Here is a 27,987-nt window from a genome sequence, read left to right as displayed (position 1 = left end):
TAATGACGCGTAACATTACGCATTATTGCCACGATTTAATTCATTAAATGATGAAAGACGGACAGAAAAGACAACAACGGACAGAAAAAAGTTTGTGGTTTTATTTTCCTGAATGAGTAATTCAAGAAATCTGAACGGAGCACGAATCGTTGATTTAACGTGCTAATTCTGCAATGTTCGATATGCGCCGCTCCTGAGTGATATTTATATCCTTATTGCCCCCATTTTATCACAATCGGGTGATTATTTTCTCAACAACGCTCAACGTATCGATGCTTATATATTACAGAAAAACATTTTATCGCAAGAGATGCTGCGTATTTTTTTTTTGTAAATAAATTATATTCCATCGATACCGTGAACATTCGTGCGTCTTTGGTTTTCTCTCTTTCCGCCGATATTTACACAGATCTCTATAGTGATCGTAATTTACGGCGCGTTTCCGTCGGGAATCTCTTGAGCAATGACCGTACCAACCGACTTCCTCTTAGATAGACCACTGACATTCAACTGCGGCACGAAGCAATGTTCCTCGCGATAATGGTACACATCGATCGCTCTAAATTGTCGAACATCGAGATTAATACCCTACCCTATCGCTTGTAGGATAGACACGAGGCAGAAAAGTGCAGGACAAATTTCGTTACCAAACTCATCCATTCCACTGTTCTTTATGCTCTCCGCTTGTCTCGTCGATAATCTCATGCAGCCCTCGTTTTAGGGGTTTATCATGAACTATATAATTGAGAGGACATTCCAGAGAGGATAAAATAAATAAAATTATTGATAATTATCGGTTATCGATGTTATCAAATCACATTAATATAGCGTTTAAGCAATTATGTTAATAGTGATATATTATCGATGTTGTCAGTTTAAATTCGGAAGTACTTACTGAAGCATTTCGAGGGATATGATTTAAGTGGTTTATTTATGCTAGAATTTCACAGAGAAAAGAGCTTGGTTCACAGTAATATAAAAGCAGCGCGGAAGAACAGTAGTACAAAAGTATATAAAAGTAATAGGATCTACTACAAATACCTCGTACTACTCCCGGAGAAAAGATGTGCCATTAACTTGGAAGATGTTAGGCGGTTTAATTTCGTACTGTATCACTTTCTTATGTCCAGATCGTGTGTCTGTTATTTAGATACTGTATAAATCTTTGAGATGAATTAATTTTTATTCCGTGCTTTTTTGTGTGTGCAAGTATTTTATCATTGTATTAGGTATTTGTATTAAGAAAATTAAAATAAAATTCTTAAAAAACTTGTTCATCGATCGTAAAGAATTTATTTTGCTATTGTAACTTTGTCTAGATGTACAATAATTATCTATTGTGAACGTGCAATAATTAACGATAACGTCACCGGAACTCCCGCAGTAAACGTTGCCTGACATGAATACATAATATCAACTTAACAGACTACCTCAAGAGTTGCAGGATAATGGCATCACGATCTTGATTATGAGAAAATGAGAATTATAAAATTCTAAGAAAGAAAGAAAGAGAGTGAATAAGATAATTTAAGTATTAAATTCTATAAAATTGAAAAAATATATATATCTACTAATGACAGCGATAATTCATATGACAAATTTTCTTTTCACTATTTTATTCAATTAGATCGTCGCTAAATTTGTTTATAAATTTGTTACTTCTTTTCTCAGCAATTTTAATAATTTTGAAGATTACGATTTGCATCCCGCTCATGCAATACATGTTCTATTAATTTTATTATAAATGCATGCTCTGATGTTCATTAAATTACTAGAATACATAAATGAGGATACATGCTCTTACATAGGAAGTTTTCATCTGTCAGCTACAACTATTGCTGCCGCTATTGCTGCATCTAAATTAGACAAGTTAAGAATAAATAACGAGACATGCTAAATTTCTTGAAAATTTCAGGGAAACGTATGGAAAAGCCAGCAGGCAGGTAATTACAAGGCAGGCCAACCAGGTAGGCAAACAAGCAAAGCAAGCAAGGCAGGCAGGCAGGCAGGCAGGTAGGTTTTCTCCTCAGCGACCTGCGATGCGGGAAGGACAGAAAGCGCGGTAGTTTGATAGGGAGGATGGAAAACACGCGCAGGCGTCTCCGCTGCCCTCCATCGTGGCGCCTCCACCCTCCGCGCATCCCCCTTATGCCGTCGGACTCACCCTCGCTCGGGTGCCTTCCTCGTCGCTCTCCTCTCCTCACCGCCGCCTCGGAGCGTTGCTCGTTGCGCCTCGGTCAATCCGCGAGCAGTATGGCGCTACGCGCTCTGGCACGGCAACGTACGTAGCCGTTACGTCGTTCGCTATGTATCCGTGTACCCGTCGACGATCTGCCGCATCCCTGACAGAGTGAATCCGCGCGCGAATTACGGTTGTCAGTCTCGCGCGATTAGGGTGTACTTTTGGCATACCAAGGGAGCGAGATCGCGGAGTAGAAAATAAGAAACGACAAAGGGCCACGTAGCGAAAACGATTTTGCAAAGCCACGGTGAAGAGAAAATGTTCTAAAAATGCGATTTTGAGGGAGCGAGTTTTAAAGGGCGACGCGCGAGTTAATATGCAACCGCGGGCACCGCGTCCGACCCGACGGCGGCCGTAGATGACGCCGGATAAACGTGAGCCCAGTGAGCGCGTTGCGGTGACGAGAGAGGCTTCCCTCCACAACGTGCGATAAGTAAACGATAACTGGCGATCGAGGATGACGGGCCCCGCGACGCTCGGCATTGACATCGGTACCAGCGACGCCAACGCGGCAACGATCGTGAAGACAACGACGAAGGCGGTGATAGTCGCGAATTTTCGGATCGGTTTCACGTGTTCGCGTACCGCTTAGAACACCGACGATATGACATTAGGGCTGCGAACAGACTTATAAAAGAACGTTACGTTTATATGCAAAATTCGCTGGCAAGTGCTGTGAGAGGGTACACGGACACGGAGGTTCAGGCAGCACCAGCTGATCGCCGATAAACGCAACGAGACGCGCGGGGCATGTCCCTGATTAATTAATACCGCGTGTTCACGTCTCACGTTGACAATTTGTGGGTGATCCATCCCTTGGACTACAATAGAGCGACGAATTTGCAAGATGGCATGTCCATTCTCACGCTTCAAACAAACGTCGGTTCAGATAACGTCGTCGATTTTAGGAGAAGATGGTGACGACCTTGAGGACACACAGACACTTAACTTGAAGCACCTAAGAGCCGCGGTGACCCTCTTGACTAACCCTTCGGTATTAAATAAACGACAACTTTATTCCTTCAGCTTTCGCTATACCGCCGCATTACACAGTCCACACCTCTGATCTCTCGTCGCAGCGTTGCTTTCACCACTGTTCAGCATGTACCTGTTTAATATCTTGTTGACGTCGTAGCAAAACTTATACAAATAGATGTTGCATGCATCGTCCCCCAAGCTTTTAGATGAAAGCGGAAAGACCTAGAGAGAGAGACCGCGTAAGAAATAGTTTTAACGCGCAAAGGATCAGCTGGCTCTTATACGGCTTTTCTCTCGATGAGTTCAAAGTCGGATTAGTGCAGGCGGTGACACGCAATTGGTTCAAGCTCGTCCGAGGTTTTATTCCACTTTGCCGTCTGTGTACACTCCTCCCTGTTTGCGAATTTCCTCCTTCACCGTTCTCCCGCCTTTAAAGCCGGTATAACCGCAGATTTGGATTGTGACCGAGTTCCGTTTTCAAAGACGGCACAACCGATCGTGATAAACGAGACGCCCGAATTGAGGTCGTTTTGACGTGCAGTACCAGAGCGTCGGATAGTCGAATTTATATTTATCACATCGACCCAAATGTCGACGCGGATAAATTGAGACGACATTTGCCTTAATTTAACTGGCTGCGCCCTAAAGAACGCGAGATAAATTATTATGAGAGTCAACAACGTTTTACGAGTACTTTGATCCTCCATCCTTCCTAATAGACCAGCAAAATTACTTTCGCTGCCCTATTACGGGACATGTACACTGATAATAATGCGCATTTTTGTTAATAATCATTTACAATACTGCACGAACTCTTAGAATACTCCCACATCCTCTTCTTCTTGTAAAGAAACCGCTATCAAACTTTCCGCACGATAAACGCGCGCGCGGTTACGGAGAATCACTATGGGAATCGGGACAGTTTTTCATTGAGAACTAGGTCAGAAATATGTAATAAATCCCAACGAAAAGTTTCCTGCCGCTGCCGTTAGAGAGAAAGCAGGAGTTTCCAAGTTCCTCCTCCGCGCGGAAGCAAACCGCGTTAGCGACTCACGCGAACGGCCAATGTTTTCAAACCTTGTCTTGCAGAGGTATAGAGCTTCAAACTAAAGCCTTTTGCATTAAACTTGGCACGAAAGTCTTGTCTCTTCCGCTAATGTGTACTTCTTTCATATAATGCTTTCATAATGCTCTCCTCGCAGCTTTAGAACTTACGTGATGAATTATTACGCAGTAATAAGCAACTTGAAGGAGATATGAAACATATTATTGATGTTTATCACTGATGTAGCCGCAGTAATTTCGTTAAGCCATTCGTGATAAACATGAATAATAGCTTCTTAACACGAAACACAAACCGATGTTACTTCGTAAATAATCTCTTTACGAAAAGATAAGATTAGTTTCTGATACATTTTAAAGAGCATACGCCCCGCTGGGTTAGGTCGTACTGGTTTCATCGTCGAGATAATATCAGCCCCGATTATTGAAATGCGGCAATTCGACGAATTTTCCATCGCTATCCAATCACGTTGGATCGATTCCCATCGCATGATCGTACCTGTAGTTGGCAAATGTCATTGGTATTTCAGGGAGTTAATAGCGTTTGATGGCAGATTAAGGAAGACGAGAACGTGGCACTTAGGATGATAACGGCGTGTGCAAATCCAAGAGGTGTTAAGCCATATACACAGGTCACTATCAGCATTCGATATACAACGAGTGAAGTGGAAATGAATAGTGCCTCGCAAGAATAGGCACGGAAACGAAACGTGACGCGAAGTTCATATTAACGGATAAAATCGAACGCGTTCGAAACGATACTTGTTGACTACGTTGTATTATATTATAATTTTGTGCGATAGAAACCGTCTCCTTTCGTAAAAAACAGATTTTTTGTTTTTCCCAAAATTCTACTATTAAACAGACGTAAAATAATCAATTATTATAATGACTAAAAATAATTATAATAATTTTAAACACAAAAACGACATTTAAAGGTACCAATTTGACAAATAGATATAGAGTTTTCGACAAATTGGACAAATATATCAAAGTATATAAAAATTCAATACATTGTAATTCGAAAAACCATGTATACCAATAAAATGCACAGATTGCAAAGCGGCATGATATGTAGACTAAACTAAGCGCCAATTAACAAAAATGACTGAACATAAAAAAATATTCTCAAAGATTAAATACTTTCCATCAGCTCTCAATATTTCATCACAGTCATCACAGACCACATTTTGAAATCAAACCACATAACATTGATTAATAAAATGTAGAAATTTTTCAGGAGTCATCTTATCACAAGTGCCTATATATAATACTCCGCATAAAACTATAAAAAAACGAAGTAAACTTCAGTTTAATTCGTTAAAGGTCAAAACCGGCGTTGAAAATCGCAATCAAGTATAAGTATAATTATTTTGTACCATAGAATTTGATTAATTGCATAAACAGTCGCGCCCCAGATTCCTACTGGCCATCGATTTGTAAACTGCGACATAATAATTAATTACTTTACTCACCTAAATAGATAAAGTCAAGAGAGCTAAAATAAACGCAATAAACGTCTTAAGGGGAAATGTCTTTTTGTCTTCTTCCTTTCTTCGATTGATAGCAAATAAATATAATTGGAGATTTTTTGCGCGGGATCTAGAATAAATGAAACTCTGCGGTTAACGGCTCATATTGGATTAAAGCCGCTCTGAATAAATATTACTGAGACGGAGATTCGAAGGAACAAATCAGGGGTTTCATTATATCGGTTGAACTTTCGTGAAAGTTCAAGCGAGACAATGGACTGCGAAGCGTGAGTTCCGTTTAATTCACGTGATGATATATATAACGTCTCTAATATTCTAATTGACAAGTGCAACGGAAAATTTCCAATGAGACTGAAACTTTCGTCTTCAATGCAGCGAACGGCGGCACGTCTCTCCGCGTGTCCGTGGAAATTCTAGTCGTTCTATTAAATACCTCGCTTTTCGAATTCGACGTAACAGCGTAAACTGGAAGTCCATTAAATATATGGCTATTTGAAAATTATAACCGCAATTTTAGAATCCGATTGCCAATTCGCAGTAATGCAGTTACGGCCAGAGTTTCAATTTCAACGCTTGCGATATTCTACCGGTGCCATGAAAATCAATAAACCATACAGAATTCTAAATGAGACTGTTGAAACTTTTAACACTAATACAAAATATATATGAGTAACGCGGCCAGGTGTACGTTTGCATAAAAATGTTATAATTTCGTTAACTCGAGGGAAAACCTTCGAGAATCTAACGTTCTTTGTTCGCGCCCGTAAGTACTATAAGTTTTTGGAATTGTACGTTCCTCGGATTTTTTTTTTTTTCAAAAAAAAAATCGACGAGTCACGTACTTCGAGATGACGTAGAAACGAGTATTCGGCGCGCAGCTTCAAGCTAAAAGGGTCAAGAGCAATTAGTCTGGGAGAATGGAGAACACGAGATTGCTTTGCAACGTGTATACATAGCCGAATATTCCTTCGTTCGTCGCAAACAGTGCTTGATGTGGCAAACAGTTTCCCGAAAGCGGATGAATAAATGACCGCGAAGGGCGAATGTTACGAATCGCTAATGTGCCGTGGAGAACACGGCACTCTAAGGGTGCAGGTGAACGCTGTAGATCCGAAGTAAGGGTTAGGTGCTATTAACCCAGCAAAACGCAGCCTGGCAGTGCGCTACGTCTTTCTATCAGCTTCCGTTTTAATCTTTCCAAATGAAAAGAGAGATCTCGCCAAGGACGACCCAAGATATTTCTGGTATAATGGATGTCATCGCGCACTTTTCTTTATCGAAGAACCGATATTTTATGATAGCTTCTCACCAGCTCGACATGACGCGAGCATTAAAAAATAAAATCCATATATACCCTATATATGAACCATTATATATCGATACCAGGAGAATTAACACAGCGTAAAAAAGTAGATCGGATATATCGGCTGGATATATCTACTGTGTACGTGTGTACGTATGCGCACGCGTATATGTGTATGTGGATAGAGAGAAAAGGTGCTGTAAAATCGGAATTGGATTTTACGAGCACAATACCTGCGCGCAACGCACCGTAGCGGTGGAAAAGGCGGATTTGCAAATTCCAAATGCAATTAATCTAACGAGCGCGGTATCAAGATATTGTTTCTGCAGGTGGCTTTCGATCATCGCGCTCTGCCAATTATTATTATTATTATTTTTTCAACGTCGTAGAAGAGTGCAAGACGAACGCAAATGCGGTGCCGTCCAACGAAGAGAAGTCGACGAGGAGAGAAAAGACGAAGTAGTTATACGCCGGAGAAGTACGGTGCAACCACTATTTCTCACTTGTCAGAGCAATTGAAATTTTTACAGTGGAATGTCGAGAAATTCCTTTGTGCGCTCTAAAGGAGCTGCTCGTAAACGAGCATTAAGTAGATTATCCCGCCTAATCCCGGGGCGAGCGGCGGTATTAAACGAGCCATTTCTAACGGCGGCTTCTTAAACGCTGGCTGGGCTCTGTGTCGTGAGAAACGCCCGTTCGCAGCCCGCGAGAAACTTCAGTAGCACGTAACTTACTTATCGTGCTTGACCCAATAATGGTGTACCTCGATCGTCCGTTCGGTGTTTAGAAGCACTATGATGTATCATGCGGCTTGCGTTAATCGAGAGATCGGGAGCTGATACCGGGACGTGGATTTAACGGGCGTTTTACCTCACGCGGGAAATTTACTAAAATAATAATGTAATATCGACGATTCGGACATTAATTACGATTTAATAAACGTCGTATCAGAGGAAATGACGGGCGAAATAGATATATTCAGATTTGATGTCCCGCGTTTTATTAAATTTCACCCGGATGCCAGATGCGCGGAATATTTTTAACACAATATTTCTGCGTCGAATTATATCGCTCGTAGCCGATGCGTGATATTAATATTTCAAGCTTTCTCCCCTCCCCCAGCCCTCTTCCCCCGCGAATAGCCACCGCGTATCCGACGACCGACGCAAATATTGCGTATAAATTCACGGGGCCATAAATGCAGTCGCGCTACGATAACCGACGCGCCGCGCTACATCATGACACTTTGGAACTTTAAGCACAGTCTCGAAAGTCCATACGCGTACTACCTGTCGCATGCACCGAGCTGAAATTTACGTGCACGCGGTAGAGGAGGATCGAGATAAAGCGCTGGGAAAATTTTAATTACACGTGCAAGCTTGAGGCATTAGTCGGAATTATCGGATATTACTTAAATGAAGATTAACGTACAATTTTTCAATCAGTGGCTTAAGCTTCGATCGGAAGATTACTCCGGCATGGTACAGGGATAATCACATTGCAAAGCGGTATTATTATTATTAATTACAGAACGCAACGCGATCCGATTATGAAGAATTATACTGTCTATTTGGTAGTATAATTGGTAGTATATTAAATGTACATATTTTTGTATGATTTTCCCATCGCGAATAAATCGAATAGCTCGTATGGCAACAACGTTTCACATCTGTAGCTTACCCGAACTTAATCGTGCGTTCGTTGCAATGCAAAATACCGCTCTTCAGGGGCGATCGATACATCCGTCGTTTCTAACGGCACTTCCAACATCGTCGGGTAATCGTAAGGGTCGTAAATGTAGTTCCGTCGTATATACCACGCCACCGTCTGCCACGCTATCGCAATGTTATGGAAATACCGCGATCGATTTGATAGATTTGCATAACACGCGTGTTACCCTCCGTACGTTTTTACGACGGGCCACCCAGTGATAGATGATCCGACGTTGCACGACGCTTCTCGTGTGCGGACGAATGATTTTCTCTGAGAAGCGCAGTTCTTCGAGGGACTAGCTTTCGGGGCCATTACGGCGAGAAATATGCCAGATCGATAAATGGTCGTAGATACTCTTCCGTATATCTCTTTCTCTCTTGAATAGTTTCGAATGGATGCAAGCGGAAACGTGAGGTCGAATAAAATTTCCGGTGGCGCCTTGAAAATTATGTTACAGAAATATGTTCTCGTGGGAAATTTAATAAGAATTTCTTTTACCCTCATAAACATCTCTCTTAAGCCGAATTAAGGCTTAACTGAATCTATACTTTTTTCTAGTACCGTACCTAATGCCCAATCTAAAATAAATATGTTTTGTATTTTCTCCGCTAAAAGGCGCGAACGTAAACATTATTGTACGCGAGATTGATGGATTTGAGTTAATTTATATGCTGGATTCATATTTACCTTTATCGGAACATAAATACTGAAACTACGCCAGAGAGAGATTCAACTTTTATCAAATCGACGTTGCAATATGTGTGTGTCTCGTCCTGAAAATCCCAACGGGCAAACAGTCATATCTATTGCATTGTTTTTATAGAATTTGCTGCAGTTCTATTTGTAAGCGCTTGATGGAACGGAAAGTAGTTCGTAGAACACTTAATGTTGGTACATTAATATATTATACATTATTGGAAAATTTTTGTAGTTTTGTTAAAAAAGGTCCTTGTTAAAATTTTTGTGTAAAATAATCAACACATACATGTGTAGATTTAACATATGCCTGCTGTGTTAATTGAACTTAACAAATTTATAATGTAAAATTATTAAAATAATTTAAAAAATATGTTAAAGTAAAACAATTTGAACGTATTTATTAAATGTGTTAAAATTTACAGAAAAAGAATGTTGATTTTACTCTATAACAGAAGTGGGAATAAAAATTTACAGAAATAGAGTGTTGATTTTATCTTACAATCTTAACTTCAACATGAAAGTTATATTAATTGTACACATAATTAACCGCAAATTACAATCAGAATTACATCCTTTCTGTTGAAATATTTTAACATAATATTGGTGTTACCATTTAACACATCCATATTATATTAAATTAACACAAAAATTTGAGTGGACCATTTGGGACATGTGATTTATGTTATATTTAACACAAATTTTCCAACAGTGTAGATACGGTATTAATATATCGTATGTATATAACAATGCTAACACGTACAAATGATTAGACATTTCGGAAGAATAGGATCTCTCCTTTTGCAAACAAAACACTCCATTCAAAGACTGCTATTCATTGCTACAATACAGCTCCTTTATGTCTGGTATCTTTTGTGTTTATCTTATTGTGATTATTCTTACACAGAAAGTGTTTCATTAAACTCAGAAGTTCATATAAATTGTCTCTATTTCAATTCGACATACACATACACATACGAAAGTAGTCAGCTATTACGGTTTCATGACTCTGGAGAATTGCATATGATATCTCGCTTGACATGAAGAAAACACGCGCCAAGAAGCAACAGAGAAATACCGTAATCTTGTAACATCTCTCAAAGTTGGCCAGAAGTCAGAGATAAACCAGCAAAATAATGCTCGACAAGTTTGGGATCGCATCTCCCGCAAATGTAAAGATGCGGTACCTCGTAAAAAACATTAATAAAGAATCGTAATTTTGTTTACTGCCCTATATCTAGAGATTATATCCTTTTAACGCAATAGTGCAGAATTTTTTTGAACATTACGGAAAATAAAATTTTGTTTATTATTTCACAAATGTGTCTTTACCATTGTCTGCGGTATCTCTTTCGTCTCTCGAGTGTGCTAGTTTAGCAGTATATTCAAGAATTCCTTTCTGGATGAAAATTGCCGCTAAAAGTATCGCGCGTCGGTCGAGTTTAAAAATGCGAGCGCGCGCGCGCTTCGCAATACGCAATCATTTCCACAAAACGGAAAGACATTCGGTGTATCTTACTTAACCACGTAGCACTTGTTCTTACCAAGCTGTCGGCTATTCATTAAGAAACGTAGGTACGTTCTACGTTAGGGACGTACACGAGATTAATCTTTTTTCTCGTCATTCTATTTTCTCGAGTACAGCGTCCCTTTGCGCTTTGTAGTACAAACTCAAAGTCTTTATGAGAAGCTAAGGTTACTTACAACGAGGGACTATCTTTTGTAAAGAGAAATGTTTAATGATATAACAAATATAACAAAGTATCCCGCTACAATGTTTATTTCGAGAACGGAAAAGAGAAAGAGGAATATTATACTTATATAACGAGATATATGACTATGTTAACATTTCTTTAAATAATTAGGGATGTTGTTACGACCGGTGGACGTTAAGATGTAACATAAAGATTGCATGTATTTCCGTATAATAATAATAATAATATATAAATGAGTTTGATTATAGCGAAAGGGTACAACTGGGTTACTCGAGCAATCTGCAGTAGCACGAACATCCAGTGCGCCGCCAAAAGTAATTAAACTATGCTATTCAACAGACGGTACCTATTACATGGTTTAACATTTCGCAGATTACAGTCGGACACAATATGGTGAATTGTTCCATCCGGTTGGTATACTCTACTTTAATCCGTGCAATTCCGCCGCGTAAATACACAAGGACAAATGGAAATTGCAAAAACGCGTTGCATTTACATCATGAATTCCAGGGGAGGACGCTCGTGACTAATCATTGTTACCGTGAATGACACATCGGTAGAAACAAGCTTTATGGCGACAGGCGACCGGTTCGACACACGGGGCTCCATTTCACTCGATGAATTGGACGGACGCGATAGAAACTTCGTTACTTAGTTAAATTGACGGAAATCAAGTTTTCCTCCTACTTGCGAAATTGCGTCGATACGCATCGTGACGAAGGCGCAGCCGTGTATGCCTGCATCGGTATGTGCAGGCACCACGACTCAACATCAGCGTGATTGCAAGAAGTTGTAGAGTTTTGCAAGAAGTTGCTTAATGCGTAGTATTCGTACAACTTCTGAACGCGAAAAAAAAATTTTAGCATGGAAATTATGTATACAGAAGTTTTATTGGAGGTATGCGAAGTATGCGTGTGTATTGGTTGCGACGAAACATATGTGTATGACATTGTAATTTATACGCCCTGTCAAAAGTGAAGAGATGCGTGAAACGTAATTTTATACCTTTACGAAACGATGAATATGGCGATTTATAACATATTTCCCGCGGTGAAAACATTAGGCAAACATTTATGAGAAATAAATTGCATATTAATTTGAGCAGAAGCTTTAATATTGTTTCGTCGCGCGGGTACGTACACTTTTACGTATATCTCCGTTGCTGCGTCAGTAATTTGCTTCCCATCATTTATTTCCTTTCTCTTACAGGCGACGAAGCTTTATGAATATTCCTGCCGTGCGAAAGTGCCCGATAAAATAGTAATATTGGCTGTAGCGATAGCGGGGCAGACGTCGCGCGCGAATGCCTCTCGTTGCGACAGCCATCGCGTTGTAAAGTATTTGAAATGCAAAAATAAAAAGGGATCTCTACGTATTAAATCACTTAAAGTATCTCTCGCGGCGCACTTACTTTGATTTCCCGAAGTCGGCGTGAAATAATAGATGGCCGACGCCCCAGGCTATAAAAATATTAGCTGAAGACATCTCGCAATTAATAGCGCAGCTTTCTTATCTATATAAACACTATACTATATGCTATTACGAGACAGTTATTTAGAGATGTCATTACTAAAACTGTTTATTTTTTTTGCTTCTCTTCTTTTTCTGATAATATTGTAATAAAATGTAAAATAATCATGTATCGCAATAAAATCTTTCTTACGCGAGAACATAGATGCATAAAATGTTAATCGTTTTCAGTTGCCGCAATAGTAAAAATATTTGATGCAACTGAGTCTCAAATAGAAAATATCGAAAATTATTCACAGTCATTTTTAACGAAAACTGACATAAGAGTAATACTTCCTGCGACTGCATAAACTGACAAACATGTCATTTTGCATGTCTGTTTCGACTGTCCTCCCACAAGTAGTTTGAATGACCTTCCACTGCCATTCCAGAGCGACCTTCTATCGATTTTGGCTCCAATCGGTATGACTATCTAGGCGTTGGTTGAACAACATTATGCATTGCCAAATTTCTATCACATTTTCTTCTTTTGTCTTATGTAAAAAATATATTTGTGAAATGTTTTTATAGCTCCCGTACTTTTCGACAAAAAAACATTTTTGAAAGCGCTATTTTATACTCCTTAATATAAATAAGTTAATCAATTTATAATTGAATTAAAGTATTCATTGTATATTCTTTCGCTTTGCCCTTTGACATATTAATCGTACAGGGTAAGTCATTAAATTTTATATTTTCCATTAAGAGCGCAACTGTCTCTGGAAAGTTAGAAAGTAATTTAACTACTTATACGCGAGGTACTAATTAAACCGCTTTTCCCATTTTCCTTCTTTTTGTGTATATAATTTCATTATAGCAGTTCGTTTGTATTATATTATCAGACGAGTTGAAAATTAAGATGCGGTAAATTTAACGCGGCTGTGAAACAATGCGCCTGGAATCGGCGGCGTCACAATACATATAGCTCACTGTATGTTAACATAGCATCTAAAACATAATTATCCTAATCTCCTGTTCTTTGTGAGCGAGTACATTTAATTCGCATTATTATGATTCCCACGTACCCACATGACAAGAAATGTTAATACGCAAAGAAGATTAGCTTGTTATCTTGATTTTCCGCAGGATCATCCCTGATCTAATTCCCAACATAGACCATAATCAATTATTAATGAACGCTGGTACATAATTCATGTTTCGCTAAACTAACCAACATTCAGGATTTAATTAATTATATGCTCTAATAGATTATATTAAAACTTTTGATGTTATGATAATCTTGGATTATAAGTAATTTGCATCAATAATGTCGCTCCATCTAATTTGAAAATTTTATATTGTTGCGCATATTTTAAAAATTTTGTTTTGCGAATTGTTAAATATATCGGTACATCTAGCAAAATTGTGGAATGTAATTGATTATACTCGTGCGAGTTATTGATGATTACTTTAGATGTTGTTTCTCGTGATGTGCCAATACAAATGGATATCATCTGTCAATGTTAGTGGATAATGTCATTTGTCGGATATTATTTTGACAAATTGTTATGTATCGAGTGAATTCCGTTGAAATGGAATATCCAAATCAAAGAGACTTTCTTTTCCTCTTCTGCTAACATCAAGTTTCGTGGTATCATTTATACAGAGAGATATACGTGAATTTCTCTCAGTTTTCTTAAGACGCAAAAAGTTTCAGCAGTTAATCAATCTATTGATATTTTCTCTAAGTTTTATTATGCCAGCTAGAGATATAATTTGTTTAACAATAATTATAATAATAAAAAACACACATCTCAAGATGTGAATAATTCATCATCTCAAGAAGAGAATAATTCATCGTATCTCACCTTTTTTGTAATTTATTATGCGTTATGTTACATAATAAAGTATCGCATTATGTAGTATTAAAGCTTCTCGTACATAGTATTCAACATAACTTTGCGCATTTGTTAAATGTTGAAACAGCCTTGTGGAAAAGCCATGGTATTATAATTTCCCTATTTCGCATAGGCGAATTTCCCAGGGGTAATAGTTAGGATATGTACATATAGTTAGCCACTATTAATTGCCATTTAACGTGATATTAATCGCAACTTAGTGTGAATCCGTGCGAGAGCTAAGTTAGAGAATAATTCTGCTCCTAACAACGTTATGCAATGAAGGTCACGTGGCTGAAGTAATGTCCCATATGAGTGTCCCAAGCGCGCTATTCTCTTGAGAAGAATTGCCCATATGAGCGTTCCAAATGGTGCCATAATTCTCGTTGTAAAATGCAGGTCGTAATTTACGACGAAAATCTAGGCACCGCATAATAACTATCGGATTATTACTGCACGATTGCCGAATTACACGCACACGTCGTTAAATCGGACTTCGTATAATTTAGTCTAACCACATTGATAGACGACCTGCGTGCATGAAAATATCAATCTTTCAAATGCGTTGAAAAAAAAAATTACGTACAGCCTCCACCGACAATGTTATTCGATAAAAGTTCGGTATTAATACACAGCACTGAATTATGTATGTGCACGAGTGAACTTTTTGCGGCATACGTTAAATGTTTTTAAATTGTAATATGTTGTATGTAGTTTTATGATTGAGTTTATAACATTTAAGAGAACTTAATATTGGCTTTTATCACATCTTTTTAAACAAAATTTTGTATATTATTTTCGCAATTTGTGGAATGTTACTGTTTGTTAACGATCTTTGTTATAAATATTTCAATTATTTCAGATTTTTCATTAATTTTTGTTAATTTAATTGGATAACGCAAAATGACTGTGGAATGAAAAATAAATTTATTAGAATTAATACAACAATTGACTTTGTTCTTCCATAATTATTTTTGAAATCCTAATTTTCATTGTAGAATGAAGTGGTGGATGTGGCGCTAGAAGCTCTATTAAATAAACATGAAGTACCTCTTCCAACGTCGACAACATCGTCTTTGTAAGTATATTCATTAAAAATGTTCTCTATTATATGTGTTATGCAGATACCCTTTCTGCGAAAAAAAAATAAAAGAAATTGAGTGAAACGTTGTCATAAAACAATTTTTAATATTGTAAATAAACTTTTTAATTGTTAGTCATTTAATTTATTAAACTCACAAACTTTTTAGATGTACTAATGAATACAGCTATGCTTTAACGTTTTATTTTTTAAAAAGTATAAATATGATACAATACCTTTTGAGAGACATTATATTTTATACGAGATTATTAAAGAAATCTATACTAACAATAAGTATATTAAGAAAATATGTATGCCATGTAACCATAACGTAATTCAATTTAATATAGTAAAATTTGTAAAATGTATTCATTAATGTAAATTTTTATAAAAATTCTACATTTGTAAAGAATATATAAATCAAATTTCAATTATTAACAACCCACAAAGTAACAGTCTCGCAAGTTCTCACTTAAATTTTATGATTAAATATATATACGATTTTTAATAATAAAATATGTACTGCTTTATTTTTCAGAGAAAAACTTCTCAATAATGTTGGAAAGGAGGAAAACTATAATTTACTGGAAGACATTTATGAGACACTAAATTACGATTGTGGTAAGATAACAATTTTTATAATTAAATAATAATTAAATAAGAAAATTAGATATCTGTTTCAAACTCGTTATACAAACAGAGAAGATTATTTGATCCTATAATGTTGAGTAAATTTTAAAATCAAACTGCATTGATTCGTTTTCACGATTCGGTAAACTGTTATTTACCAGTTACTTCGTAACAGAACGTTACGAAGTTTGAAGAACAAACAACTTGCTGCCGTAAGGCATCGTTCGCACTCATTATTGAAACAACTTGTCCATTCGTGTTTGCTCGCGCTCGCTTGTGCTTAGTTTAGATCTGACTTTAAACGTTGAGACGATTATCATAAATCTATCGCAATCAAATTATGAAAACTTATCACGTCGACACGTTGTTTGCTTGAGAAAAAGCTCGAGACGCTAGTTCCAAAAATATGCAAATTTGTCAGAATCGAAAGGAATTCGAATTGAAAGAAATTAAAAGAATTGGAAGACACACATAATCTCTTACGTGGTCAGGATGTTTTTATGTAATATTTATTAAGTGCGCACAAATAAGTTTTATTATATAATTTATAATAAGATGAGACTGCAGAACGCGATTATTCTTATTCTACGGTTGACAGAATAACTGTTATAGAAGAGAAGGATATGAAATTTTATAAAGTTTCCTTTAGTCCCAAATATTAACCGATTTTTAATCGTTCTATTCAAACAAGTGGAAGCTAATTTGGAATTATTCTCTGTCAGCGCCAAACATTACTTATTATGCGATTTTGTGTTACTTTTTTTGAATTTTTCGCAATTATATCTTAAGTACCATTGTCTGCTTCGGTTTTGCGCAACTGATAACGCGAGAATCCGTTAATACAGACTTGACCGAGTTTTTAATTGAATGAATACAGAAAAACTAGCGCGAAAAATCCGATCGATATTTACCGCGTCTCAAATGAAATCCGGAGTAATCAAGACATTAACAATGCGATCCATTAATTAAGCAATTGGTAAAGTATATTTTTTTCTCGACCTGCGCTTTTATTTCTGTCGAAAGAATTAATGGATTCTCTCCAATAGGAGAGAAACAAATTCGGGAGTTACGAGAATTAACAAAGTTACCTACAAATTTAATGCAAAAAAATTGCAAAAGTAAAATAATAAAATACTAAAAAAAGATGTAGTCATTTTTCATGCACACTTGCAATATGGAAGTTAAAATGAGGACCGTGAACGTTGCTGTCGTTACAAATAAAGCTCGGGGCGAGGCAGTCGTTCTTCTTCACATTCAAATTATTCCAGATTTACTAAATGTGTTCGTCCCCGGACCCTTGGTTACGCGTTCTACTTTCCCTAGCAACTGCATAGCGACGTGCAATCTGGCGTCGTATGATAATATTTTAATTTTGTCCTGCGTTTTAACTCCGTCTGTCACATGTATTTTTGATTTCAGCTTGAAATGCAACCGCGAGGATAATTTGTGTAAAGAAAACTAACGCTAATATTATTTTTGAAAAGTAACGCTGATGTCAATCTCTTTTAAATTAAATGTACACACTTTTATATATGTACAGTGGGGAGGATAAATAAAGAAAAATAATTGTCTAAATTACGCTTGTTGGCACAAATAATGTGTTATGTTATAACAAGCAAAAATTTTACGATATCTTTCTTTTCTATTCGTTTTGAAATAGCTTGATCGCACTTCATAAACTTGTGTGCATCAGAGTTCCGATATATTTGCTATCAGAGATTAGAAACTATTAAGTGCTCTGATATACCTTTATCGATATTTCAATCACACGATTCGATGCGATTTTAACAAGGACGCGCTGTTGCAAGGCAGATAGACTACACAAATAGGCTGTGTGTGTGCAGGTTTCCTGGCGTTAATGAAGGAACCTCCGGATAGGTAATACGTACTCCGAAAGATTAATGAACTAGATGAGCCTGGTCTCGGAAAATCATGCCCGCGATGCTATACCGATCCGCCATCGTTACACGGCGAGTCCTATCCTATGCACGCACAAGCAGCACCTTTATTGATTCAACCTTACACGCAACGACAAAGCGAAATGGTTTTTCCCTACCCGTCAAGATTAGGAGAAATGTGTCAGTTCGCCCCGAATTTGTTTTGTCTCTTCAGAGTCTCGTAAGGATAATCTTATATTATAAATGGACCACCCGTAGGCTGGCGAACTCAGCCGAGACTGCCGAGTTTTCCGAGAACTGGAACGAGAGACGCATGGAGCGCGACTGAATATTTCATCGATTGTATATAGAAAAGCCGTGGCAAGAAGAAACGAAAAATTATTCTGCCTTACAACTCGCCCCTGAATTTCCGTGTTATAAAAGCTCGTTCCATTGAGTACTATTGTTAGTATCGACTTCGAACAATGGCATTATGTACCTCAATGTTATTGTAAATTGTATTACAATGCAATCGTACGGGTCTCACATTTCTATTCCGCGATTAAATTAACTTCATCCCTTTCATCTTTACAAGGTGCATTAAAGATTTTATGATCTTACACGCTATATAATTTATGTTTTTATTTTGCTAATGACGCAGTATGTATACAGATTATAATTGGAAATCTTCTCGTATCATTAATTATTCCTAGATAGTACATCCTCCTGCGCTTCTAATAAATTACAAACACGCTCATTAACGATAATTAATTTCGTGTAATATGCACGTGCAAGTATCAGAAGTGCACGGTGTCTTTGGAAACTTTGGAAACTTTGCAAACTTGTTGAGTTTCTTTGCGATCAATCTATATTGAAACGACGACGAGCGCGTAGCCCACGCGAAAACCGGTATATTTCAGAATGCTAATTGAAATAAGCAAGCCATACTCTTTGGGAAGAAGTAAGGTTGTTAAAGTCTCTTCAGAAAGTTGTTACAGCTGTCACTTGGAACACTCGTCTGTTGCTGGCAATCATAACCAGCGGTATAACAGACTTTTCAAGTGTTTTCGCGAATTTTACGTACATAGAATTTTACTTTAGTATAAATGTATTCAAGATAAAAGAAATATGTACGCCGCGTTATACAAAATATATAAAAATGTATAAGCATATTATAAAAATTTTAATTAAAAGGTTAATACCCTCTTTAAATATTATACGACGCTTCATGTACAGTTGTTTTCTGTTCTTAATGCATTAATGAATTAATATTTCATGTGTACTATGCTAAACATGCTCTTTTCATTCGCAACATATGTAGAAGCGCAGGATTTCAGCTACTCGATCGGAATTATCATTTGAGAAGTTTCGAATTAATAATTTTATTGTATCCGAAAGAGTCAACACTATATGGCCGCGTACATTTTAAATTCAATAATGGGCAGACATAGAGCTCGATTATTCAGGAGACTCAAGGATAATGCTGTTTGACAGCAGCGTTGTTGTCAGATGATTTTCCACGATCCTTCATCTTCGAGCGCATATTAACCCAATTTACGTTCGGCCGTAGTCGAGTACTGTAGTTACAGTGGAGTACGCTTCAGAAACGTCCCATTAATCATCACGGACAATCGATGCGCGCATGTAATGTATTCGGATCTGACTTCCTCATCGGAACTTATGAATGGGGTCCCCAGTCCCCAGTCCCAGTCGCGTCCGTTTGCCGAAGACAACGGTCGTCGTTCGAGTAATGCGCCCTTTGTGACTAATAGTCTGGTACGTGGAACGCATCGCGGACGGAATTTAGCACCCGTAACTTAGAAATACGGTGTACCCTAACGCAATAAACCCGACGCGCGATGTTATGTAACCGCATTAGAGAGAATGCTTGCACTATGTTGCGAGCACGCTGTGAGAGCGATTATATGAAAACGCCTGTTTACCCGCCATAAAACATGTAACGCGCCGTGATGGTTTCCCGTTAAATATATCGCCAACTTATCTCCTGCGTCAAGACGCTCCTTTGACGACGGTAGCAGCATATACGTATTCTCGGTCGAAGTGATCTCCGTATCCAAGCATGTAATCCTGAAAAAAAGGACAAGGGTAGCGCATAGCGCGGTACTTTCAAGTTCAAACAAAATCGCCCTGCGGTCTCTCTTTTTTTTCCTAGCCGTGCACCGTGAAGAAATTGCCATCCTGGTGGAATCTCTTTCCCCCCGCGTTAACAATTACGCCGACCCTTGAATATCGAAGTTCACTGATAAAAGCACAGGGCCGCGCGTATATTTTAATGCAATTAATGCGATTCGGTAAATTGCACATGTGAGCATAAATAAGAATAGCTTTGGAAACGTTTGACATGGCACGTGATTAACAAACGAGATTGCGATAATGAATTAACAATTTTCTCTATTTACCTCGCAATATTTGCGCCACTAGAAAATCATCGAACCATTAAATTCTCCCCGTGCCTGCAGTCTATTAGCGGCGATGAGCGATGCGCGTATAAACCGCGTGCTTATCGCCCGTTGACAAATACCACAAATACGCACGGTCGTTTATCAAGCAAGCGGAAAACATGTATTTTTGTTCATAAGGACTCGTAGCGAGACAAATCGTCGGCATAAGCCACACATTATTTCCCTCCGTCGTGACCCAGAACCCCTTTTCGTCCTTACGCCTCGCGCCTCTGCCAGCGCGATCACTTCGCATTTCGTATACACGACAGGAAGTGGTTGTTGCTGTGGTTACCAGAGCATAGAAGATACTTCCCGTACCAACGTAATGCAATCTCGAGAGAAACTCTAAGACCTCGCTGTCACCAAAGATATACAGGACATTTAGGCCATTTGCAAGATTGACTTACGAAGAGTCTATATGGCCCTACTGTACGCCCGACAGCTCGCGATGTCGAAAATCGTTTACCGTCTGAGAATTTATGATATCACGAAAATATATATAAAAGAAAGCATCCGACGCATTTATACGGGAACAACGCAGACAGACCGTCGGCGTCGCTCCTATTTCGCTCGCGTATCACCGTGACCCAGAAAGTTCTAACCGAAAATTTCTTTGTCCGCGCTTCCGGGTTAATCGCAGCGTAAATATACACATAAATCACAGATAACATTTCCATTTCCAGACAACATATTATCCTATATCGTTGATCGCGAACAAACATTTGCAATATTTCATCGCGTGATTTATCATATATTTATCGGGCTAACGGCACACGCGATTACCGTAAAGCTTTGCGAACATTATTGCAGGAGAACATTATTAGGTCGATGCTTGTTCGCCAAAAGCCCGTCGATTAAAAAAAAAAAGAATGTCAATGAATACCACGTAAACTTCATCGATTCGCTCCATCGATTCTGGGGTCGCATATATGTATAATAATATGACGGAATATCATGGGAGCGGCATGCGATATAATCCGAAATAATTAACCGGGGAGTATCACGTACCATCGCACGACCATACAACCGCTATTATGATTATTGCGTGTTTTCGTACCGACATTTGATGTGAAATAATACGAGATCGTTTAAAGCAGCCCTTGCTCACCGCATCTATTTCCGGATTTGCAAGGGACCCGAACATGCCAGGCTTAACAGAGTTGAAACGCAGCATGTATTATCGATCCCGCGAGATTCACTTGCAATTCTCCAATGCGCCGATTTGCAGTATTCGACATTCATGTTGAGCATTCAATGGATATTTTCCATAAAAGTTTAAAAGGGATAAATCCGTTGTAAAACGGAAGAAAAACTTTTAAGAAGATACCCGTTACTGCGTCCTTAAGATAAACGTAAAGCATTTTTTAACAATTAGAGTACCTGCCATAAATCTATTTTTCGTGTGTGAGGTTTTTGCGTTATATACTTTAAGACGACGTACTGTATATTGTTCACGAAACTCACTTCTCTGAGTATCGCAATAAAGAGAGAAATAAACGGTTCCAAAGTGACTCGACGAAATTCCCTCGAGGCGAATTCATGTTTGCGGAACTTTTGCAGACGTCGACGTGAACGCGTTTTTCGATCATCTCGGACAGGAGCTGATCACATCGGCTTGCGTGGGTTCGTGTCTCTTAGAACGGGCCTTCCGTTGCCTTGGGAACGATCTGACCGCTTTCCTGACCACACTCGACGGCGTAAACGACGTTGTCCAGCATCAGTCGGGATCGGATACCGAGGCGGAGTTTGTGTGTATCGCCACACCGGAAGCGCTGGAGCTACACTTCACCACCGACCACCCTTCTATCGCCTATCTTCTGGTGGGCAGTCTGAAAGGCATAGCCAGGCAGTTCTATAAGGACCAAGCCGATGTGTATATACTGCCGGATCCCTACAACACAAAATTTTTTAGGTAAATCTTTTTACGAGGCTTTTTGCCCCCACTTTATCGCGGCCGACAAGCTCGATTTTTTTTCTCGTATGTCATGTTGTTTTTATTGAGGATTCCGGCCCCAAGTCTCATGCAGAGATTTTTAATTTCCGTTCCTTTTCAGCCCGACTTTGAAAGCGGTAGGCATGAAAAACGCTATCGGAGCGTAAAAAGCGAAGAAAATTTTCTAGGCTATCTCAGCGTTTAGCGAAGAATACAAAAATTGTTATCAAACATCACGCGCGAATGAGTTTTCCGCGGCAACGAATACAGAGGTCCGTGTTACTTTACTTTCAAGCGACACAATTCTGATTCAACGACTACTCGTGAAACGATAAAAAGAGAACAAGAAGGGGAAAGGGAGAGAGAGCAGCAAACGAAAAATATGAAATCAAAACGATACAAGCTCTGAAAATACGATTTGGAGAAATACGGCGGAAATTGGTGACGCAACATCACCTGTGCAACACGATTATAGCCTTTTCAATATTCCCCGAAATTTTTCAATTCAATTGCGATTAGATCCCTGTATAAACGAATGTAAATCGTGACTGCAGAGATAGATAAACGAAATTTCAGGATTGTCGATATGATCAACACGAATACGCTGTGACATAAACTCCGATATAAGCGTCATTTTCCAAATGACTTTTGCGACACGGCAAATAATATTCCTTGTGCAAATAATTTATATGCATTTATTTATATATCATCCATTATTTATGCAAATAATTCATATGTTTATGTAGAGTTTCCATTTCGTTTCAATCACGCGACGCGACGTATGTATTTACACCGGTCACATATTAAAAATGTGGTAGCCCGAAAAAAAAAGAAATAAGGAAATGCCGATTTATTATATCGACTGTTATTACATCGCTCGTACGCTTTTGCATAACGTATTTAATGTTTGTTCACAAAATCGCGTGTAATCGAAATAATGTCACGTGAGTAGAATGTAATTCGTGCAGATAGGCAAAGGCGCAGAGCACGTGAGAGTACAAACCTTTCGTTTGAACAAATATTGATTCTCCTCAGTGGCAAATATTTGATGATAGGTGCGGTACTACCGAGTCTCACGTTAATTCTGAAAGGATGAGATCGACGCGCGAACATGTAAATGACGTGCAAAACATTGTCACCGCACCATCGCTTACATTTCCGAGTTTAATTAAACGTTTCATCGGTTTGGTTACATTTATCCGCGCGACGTGGTATCGCGAAGAACGGCCAGTAATTACCCCTGGTTATATCATCGTAAGAAATGTTGACTCTCCTACCAATCACATCCGCATGTAAAAATGTAGGAGTTAAGTATAAGCTCAATTCCGATATTTATACGCGGCAATACTCCGCAATATCGCTGAAACAGCGTTTCTAACGCGTATATTGCTTCGTGATGTGTATGGAAAAAAGCGCGACCGACGTGCTCCCTTATTGAATATTTCTTCTATGTGGCAGAAAGGACAGCACCTGCAACCCGCTTCCTTGAATATTACAGATACCGGATTACTCCGGAGCGTTATAGCGAAAAGCTGGGCGTAGACGACGATTGCGACGTGGTGTCACCCACTTTCCGTCCACTCTCAACTGAAGCAACGGACCTTCGTATGGGGGTAGCGTGCTTTTGCAAGGCGTTCCCGTGGCACTTCGTCGTCGACCGTCAGCTGGAGCTCGTTCAACTCGGCGTTGGTTTCATGAAAATTTTCGGACACCACTTGAACCGACTCGGCAGGGAGATATCGACATATTTCGCCTTCACACGACCTCACGGCGTCACTCTGACCTTTCACGAGATCTTAAAGCGCGCGAATACACCGTTTATCCTGACCCTCCAGAGACCGCACGACGTCGATAAATATCCCGCGGAGGTATGCTCATAACATGATTGCTAACGATGATTAACTTACTACCCGCGAACTCGGAGTACTGCGTAAAACACAAACATGCAAATAAAAGCAGACTAGACGAGGCAATCACTTGATTTCATGACTCTTGCCGCGCGAAAGTGGATTACTAATATTGTTTGAACACACGAGCGTGGTACGGTAAATTTATAAGAAAAACTCTCTATTTTATTACAGGGCCTGGAAATGAAGGGTCAGATGGTACACTGTCCAGAATCAGACTCGATTTTATTCGTAAGCTCACCGTTCTTGAACGGTCTCGAGGGCTTAACGGGTCGAGGACTCTTCATTTCTGATATCCCTCTCCACGACGCTACAAGGGACGTTATACTCGTTGGCGAGCAAGCCAGGGCACAAGTGAGTAAATTCATGGCTGGTTTTATGTGGCCACGAGTCGAGCATCCGTGTTATTTAACGTAAAAATTTGAGTCATTTATATTTTGTGTCATCAATGGTTGTAAGATAGAATAATATACAGCGGTTGCATTGCATTTAATATGATTAAAACAACGAATTGACTTCATGACTTCATTTTGTATTATCGTATCCTGATATCCGTACAAAATACAATGGCGTAATCTTCTTTCAGGATGGCTTAAGGAGACGAATGGATAAATTGAAGAGTTCTATTGAAGAAGCTAACCTGGCGGTCAATGTGGAAAGAGAAAAGAATATCAGCCTTCTACATCTTATATTTCCGGTGGATATTGCGAAACGTCTGTGGCTGGGTAAATTACAACAATCTATGTTCGATCACAAGATATAGCTAAGCAATACTTTTGTATCTTTTTTAAGATTGTCTCTTTACTTTTCAAGTGAAATCTAATGTAATAACGTATGAAAATGGGAAGAATGAATATAAAGAATTAACTGTAAAAAGTAATTAAATTAAAACTAAATCAATAAACTATAATCGCAAATATAATTATAATTTTATTCGATCGTTTGAATATACTATGGCCTAAATATACTATTATATTTTATGAGAAATTCTCGATTAAACATTTATATCTAAATTTATATCTATCGTTTAGGAGAGACAATCGAAGCAAAAACGTATCCAGATGTCACGATGCTGTTTAGCGACATAGTCGGATTTACATCTATCTGCGCTACAACAACCCCGATGATGGTCATCAACATGCTTCAAAATCTGTACGAGCAATTTGACCTTTACTGTGGTCAGTTGGATGTGTATAAGGTATGTTATAAGTCGGGAATAATAATTGCATAAGAACTATATAGACTGGTATAAGTGGTATATACTTTATATAATTACTAATTTATTAAATTATATTAATCAAGTGAAGCTATCCATTCTTCACTTTCTGGAGTTTATAATTGATGAAAATTAAAAGATAAATCGCGTTTAAATGTTCTTTGACGTATTAGAAAAATAATTATTAATTTATCATACAAAAGTTTTCTAAATGATATATACTTTTATGTTAATCGCTTCGAAATATCAATCGTTATAAATTACAGTTTTCTCTCGCTATTCCCGCTAAGTTGCTAAAATGTATAATGCTGCCATCTGTGAGACATCGCAAGAACTGAGTTTAACATACAATTTCTTATCATTATCGGCATTTTCGTTTTTTAACAATAGCAAATAATACAGTGCCGATGGAGTAAAGAACATGTTGTTTTACGAGCATCAACTTAATTTATCGAGGAATTCTAATTACGTCAAACATGGTCTATAAAAGTAGTTATTATATGCGAACATGAATGGAGGCTGCATTGATTTTACTTTTCTTCTTGTATGAACACAGGTAGAGACAATCGGCGATGCCTACTGCGTTGCATGCGGCCTTCATCGAAATACCAATACACATGCACAACAAATTGCTTGGATGGGCCTAAAGATGATACAAACGTGCTCTCATCACTTGACTCACGAAGGCAAGCCAATTAAGGTACATCGATGATTACGTACGATTACAGATAAGATCGTGTAGTTACATGCAATGCAATTTTCTTTCAGCGCAATATCGATAGTAAAATATTTGCAGTTTTATTGTAATTTTATGCACTTTAGTATATTACAATGTTTCTACTTCCATTACTCTGAGCGAGAAAAACACATTACGAGATAGAGTATAAATATTAACAGTGGCATGGAAATACTGTTTTTAAATGCTATTCATGGCATTGCGTTTCGTGTTTGAATGTAAAATATTTAAAAAAATGTAAAATTTTATAAATATGGTATTTTATTCATCCACATTGGTATTTTATATGTGATACTAGAAATATTACAAATATGATGTTCTCTACAACATTCGCCAAATTTTTTCCAAATATAATTTTTATTTGTATGAATAAATCTTCTTTCTTTTTTGTATTTAAAATGATAATCTCAGTACAATATCTCTCAACTTTCAATTCTCAAATCCTTAACTCTCTGCCTTTCTCGGAAAATGCCATATTTCTCTCAAAGTTTTTCAATTAAAAGCTATTTCTGATTATTACATATCCATTCGAGCAGACAATCCGTTGTTTATTATTCTCGCCTTGAATGCTATTAAAACTTTTTCCATTTAAAGTATTTCTTAACTACGACAACAAGCGGCCGGTTTGAAAATACGAGAAAACGCAAACCATCCACGGTTGCATTAACATTTAAAACAAGTTACGTTTCTTCTTCTTCTTGATATTTTCTTGCGATTGTCACATCTAACTTTTTTATGTTCGTCAATATACGGCGTGCAGAACGGTTATCGAAAAACTCACTAGATTGTCCTGCTTACTGTTCTATCAGATGCGCATCGGCATTCACACCGGAATGGTGTTGGCAGGCGTCGTGGGCAAGAAGATGCCAAGATACTGTCTCTTTGGACATAACGTCACGTTGGCGAATAGATTTGAATCTACGAGCGAGCCACTTCGTGTCAACGTCAGTCCAACTACGTACCTGTACGTTTTTTTTTTACAAGATATATTTTCTTGTATATACGCTTACGCGCGTATCGTTCACGATCCTGCAAATGTGCTTACAGGTGCTTAATACAAAACTCGGGATTCATATTGGAACCGCGGACCAAGGACAATTTACCCAAGGGAATGCCAGCAAGCGAATCGGGCACGTGTTACTTTCTGAATGGGTATCAGCATAGCGACGTCAGCGCAAGCGAACCTCTCGCTGTGCATATTCAAGCTGCAATTACGGAGCTCGGAATCAGTAGCAATATGTAGATACCTTCCGATACGGGGACGTTTACCGTTGATCAGTGTGTTACTTTAACGATATTACCGTCGATAATAGCGATGGCAGACCCGAGACATTATCAGACCGATCGATGTATATGAGCTCTCAAAGCTGGCACTAAAGGTACATTAAAAGCATGGCGCTAATTGTGTACGAACATATTGAAAGAGAATCCTGTGCGGATACTATTTATACGCAGAGTCTTAGATTGTAATCATTATATACCTACTAAATATAAGAAGCAAGTAAAACTCTATCATGGAATCTATGCTCGTGTGTTATTTAAGAAATCCTGTCCCAAATATATATCCATATATCGAATTCTTTAATCTCTATTTTA

General features: G+C 38.2%; 1 protein-coding gene across 1 annotated transcript; it reads left to right on the top strand.

Moving 5' to 3' along the window:
* Positions 1-2,203: 2,203 nt before the first annotated feature.
* Positions 2,204-27,915, top strand: LOC112459696 (head-specific guanylate cyclase). The gene is made up of 11 exons (XM_025023952.1): positions 2,204-3,236; positions 15,548-15,627; positions 16,169-16,251; positions 22,160-22,511; positions 24,031-24,400; positions 24,614-24,793; positions 25,026-25,164; positions 25,471-25,637; positions 26,212-26,355; positions 27,201-27,355; positions 27,439-27,915. The coding sequence occupies exons 1-11, from the start codon at positions 3,090-3,092 to the stop codon at positions 27,632-27,634; spliced, it is 2,013 nt and encodes a 670-aa protein (XP_024879720.1). The 5' UTR covers positions 2,204-3,089; the 3' UTR covers positions 27,635-27,915.
* The last annotated feature ends 72 nt before the right edge of the window (positions 27,916-27,987 follow it).

Source organism: Temnothorax curvispinosus, unplaced genomic scaffold (genome assembly GCF_003070985.1).
Source record: "Temnothorax curvispinosus isolate PA1 unplaced genomic scaffold, ASM307098v1 QBEX01010053.1, whole genome shotgun sequence".
Lineage (NCBI taxonomy): Eukaryota > Metazoa > Arthropoda > Insecta > Hymenoptera > Formicidae > Temnothorax > Temnothorax curvispinosus.
This window is presented reverse-complemented; position numbering and strand designations above follow the sequence as displayed.

Excerpts from the sequence above, each read along its gene's own strand:
- LOC112459696 (XM_025023952.1), top strand. The coding sequence starts at position 3,090 with ATGGCATGTCCATTCTCACGCTTCAAACAAACGTCGGTTCAGATAACG. Across the intron at positions 25,638-26,211 it reads GTCAGTTGGATGTGTATAAG|GTAGAGACAATCGGCGATGC; the intron begins GTATGTTATAAG and ends GTATGAACACAG. Across the intron at positions 26,356-27,200 it reads ACGAAGGCAAGCCAATTAAG|ATGCGCATCGGCATTCACAC; the intron begins GTACATCGATGA and ends CTGTTCTATCAG.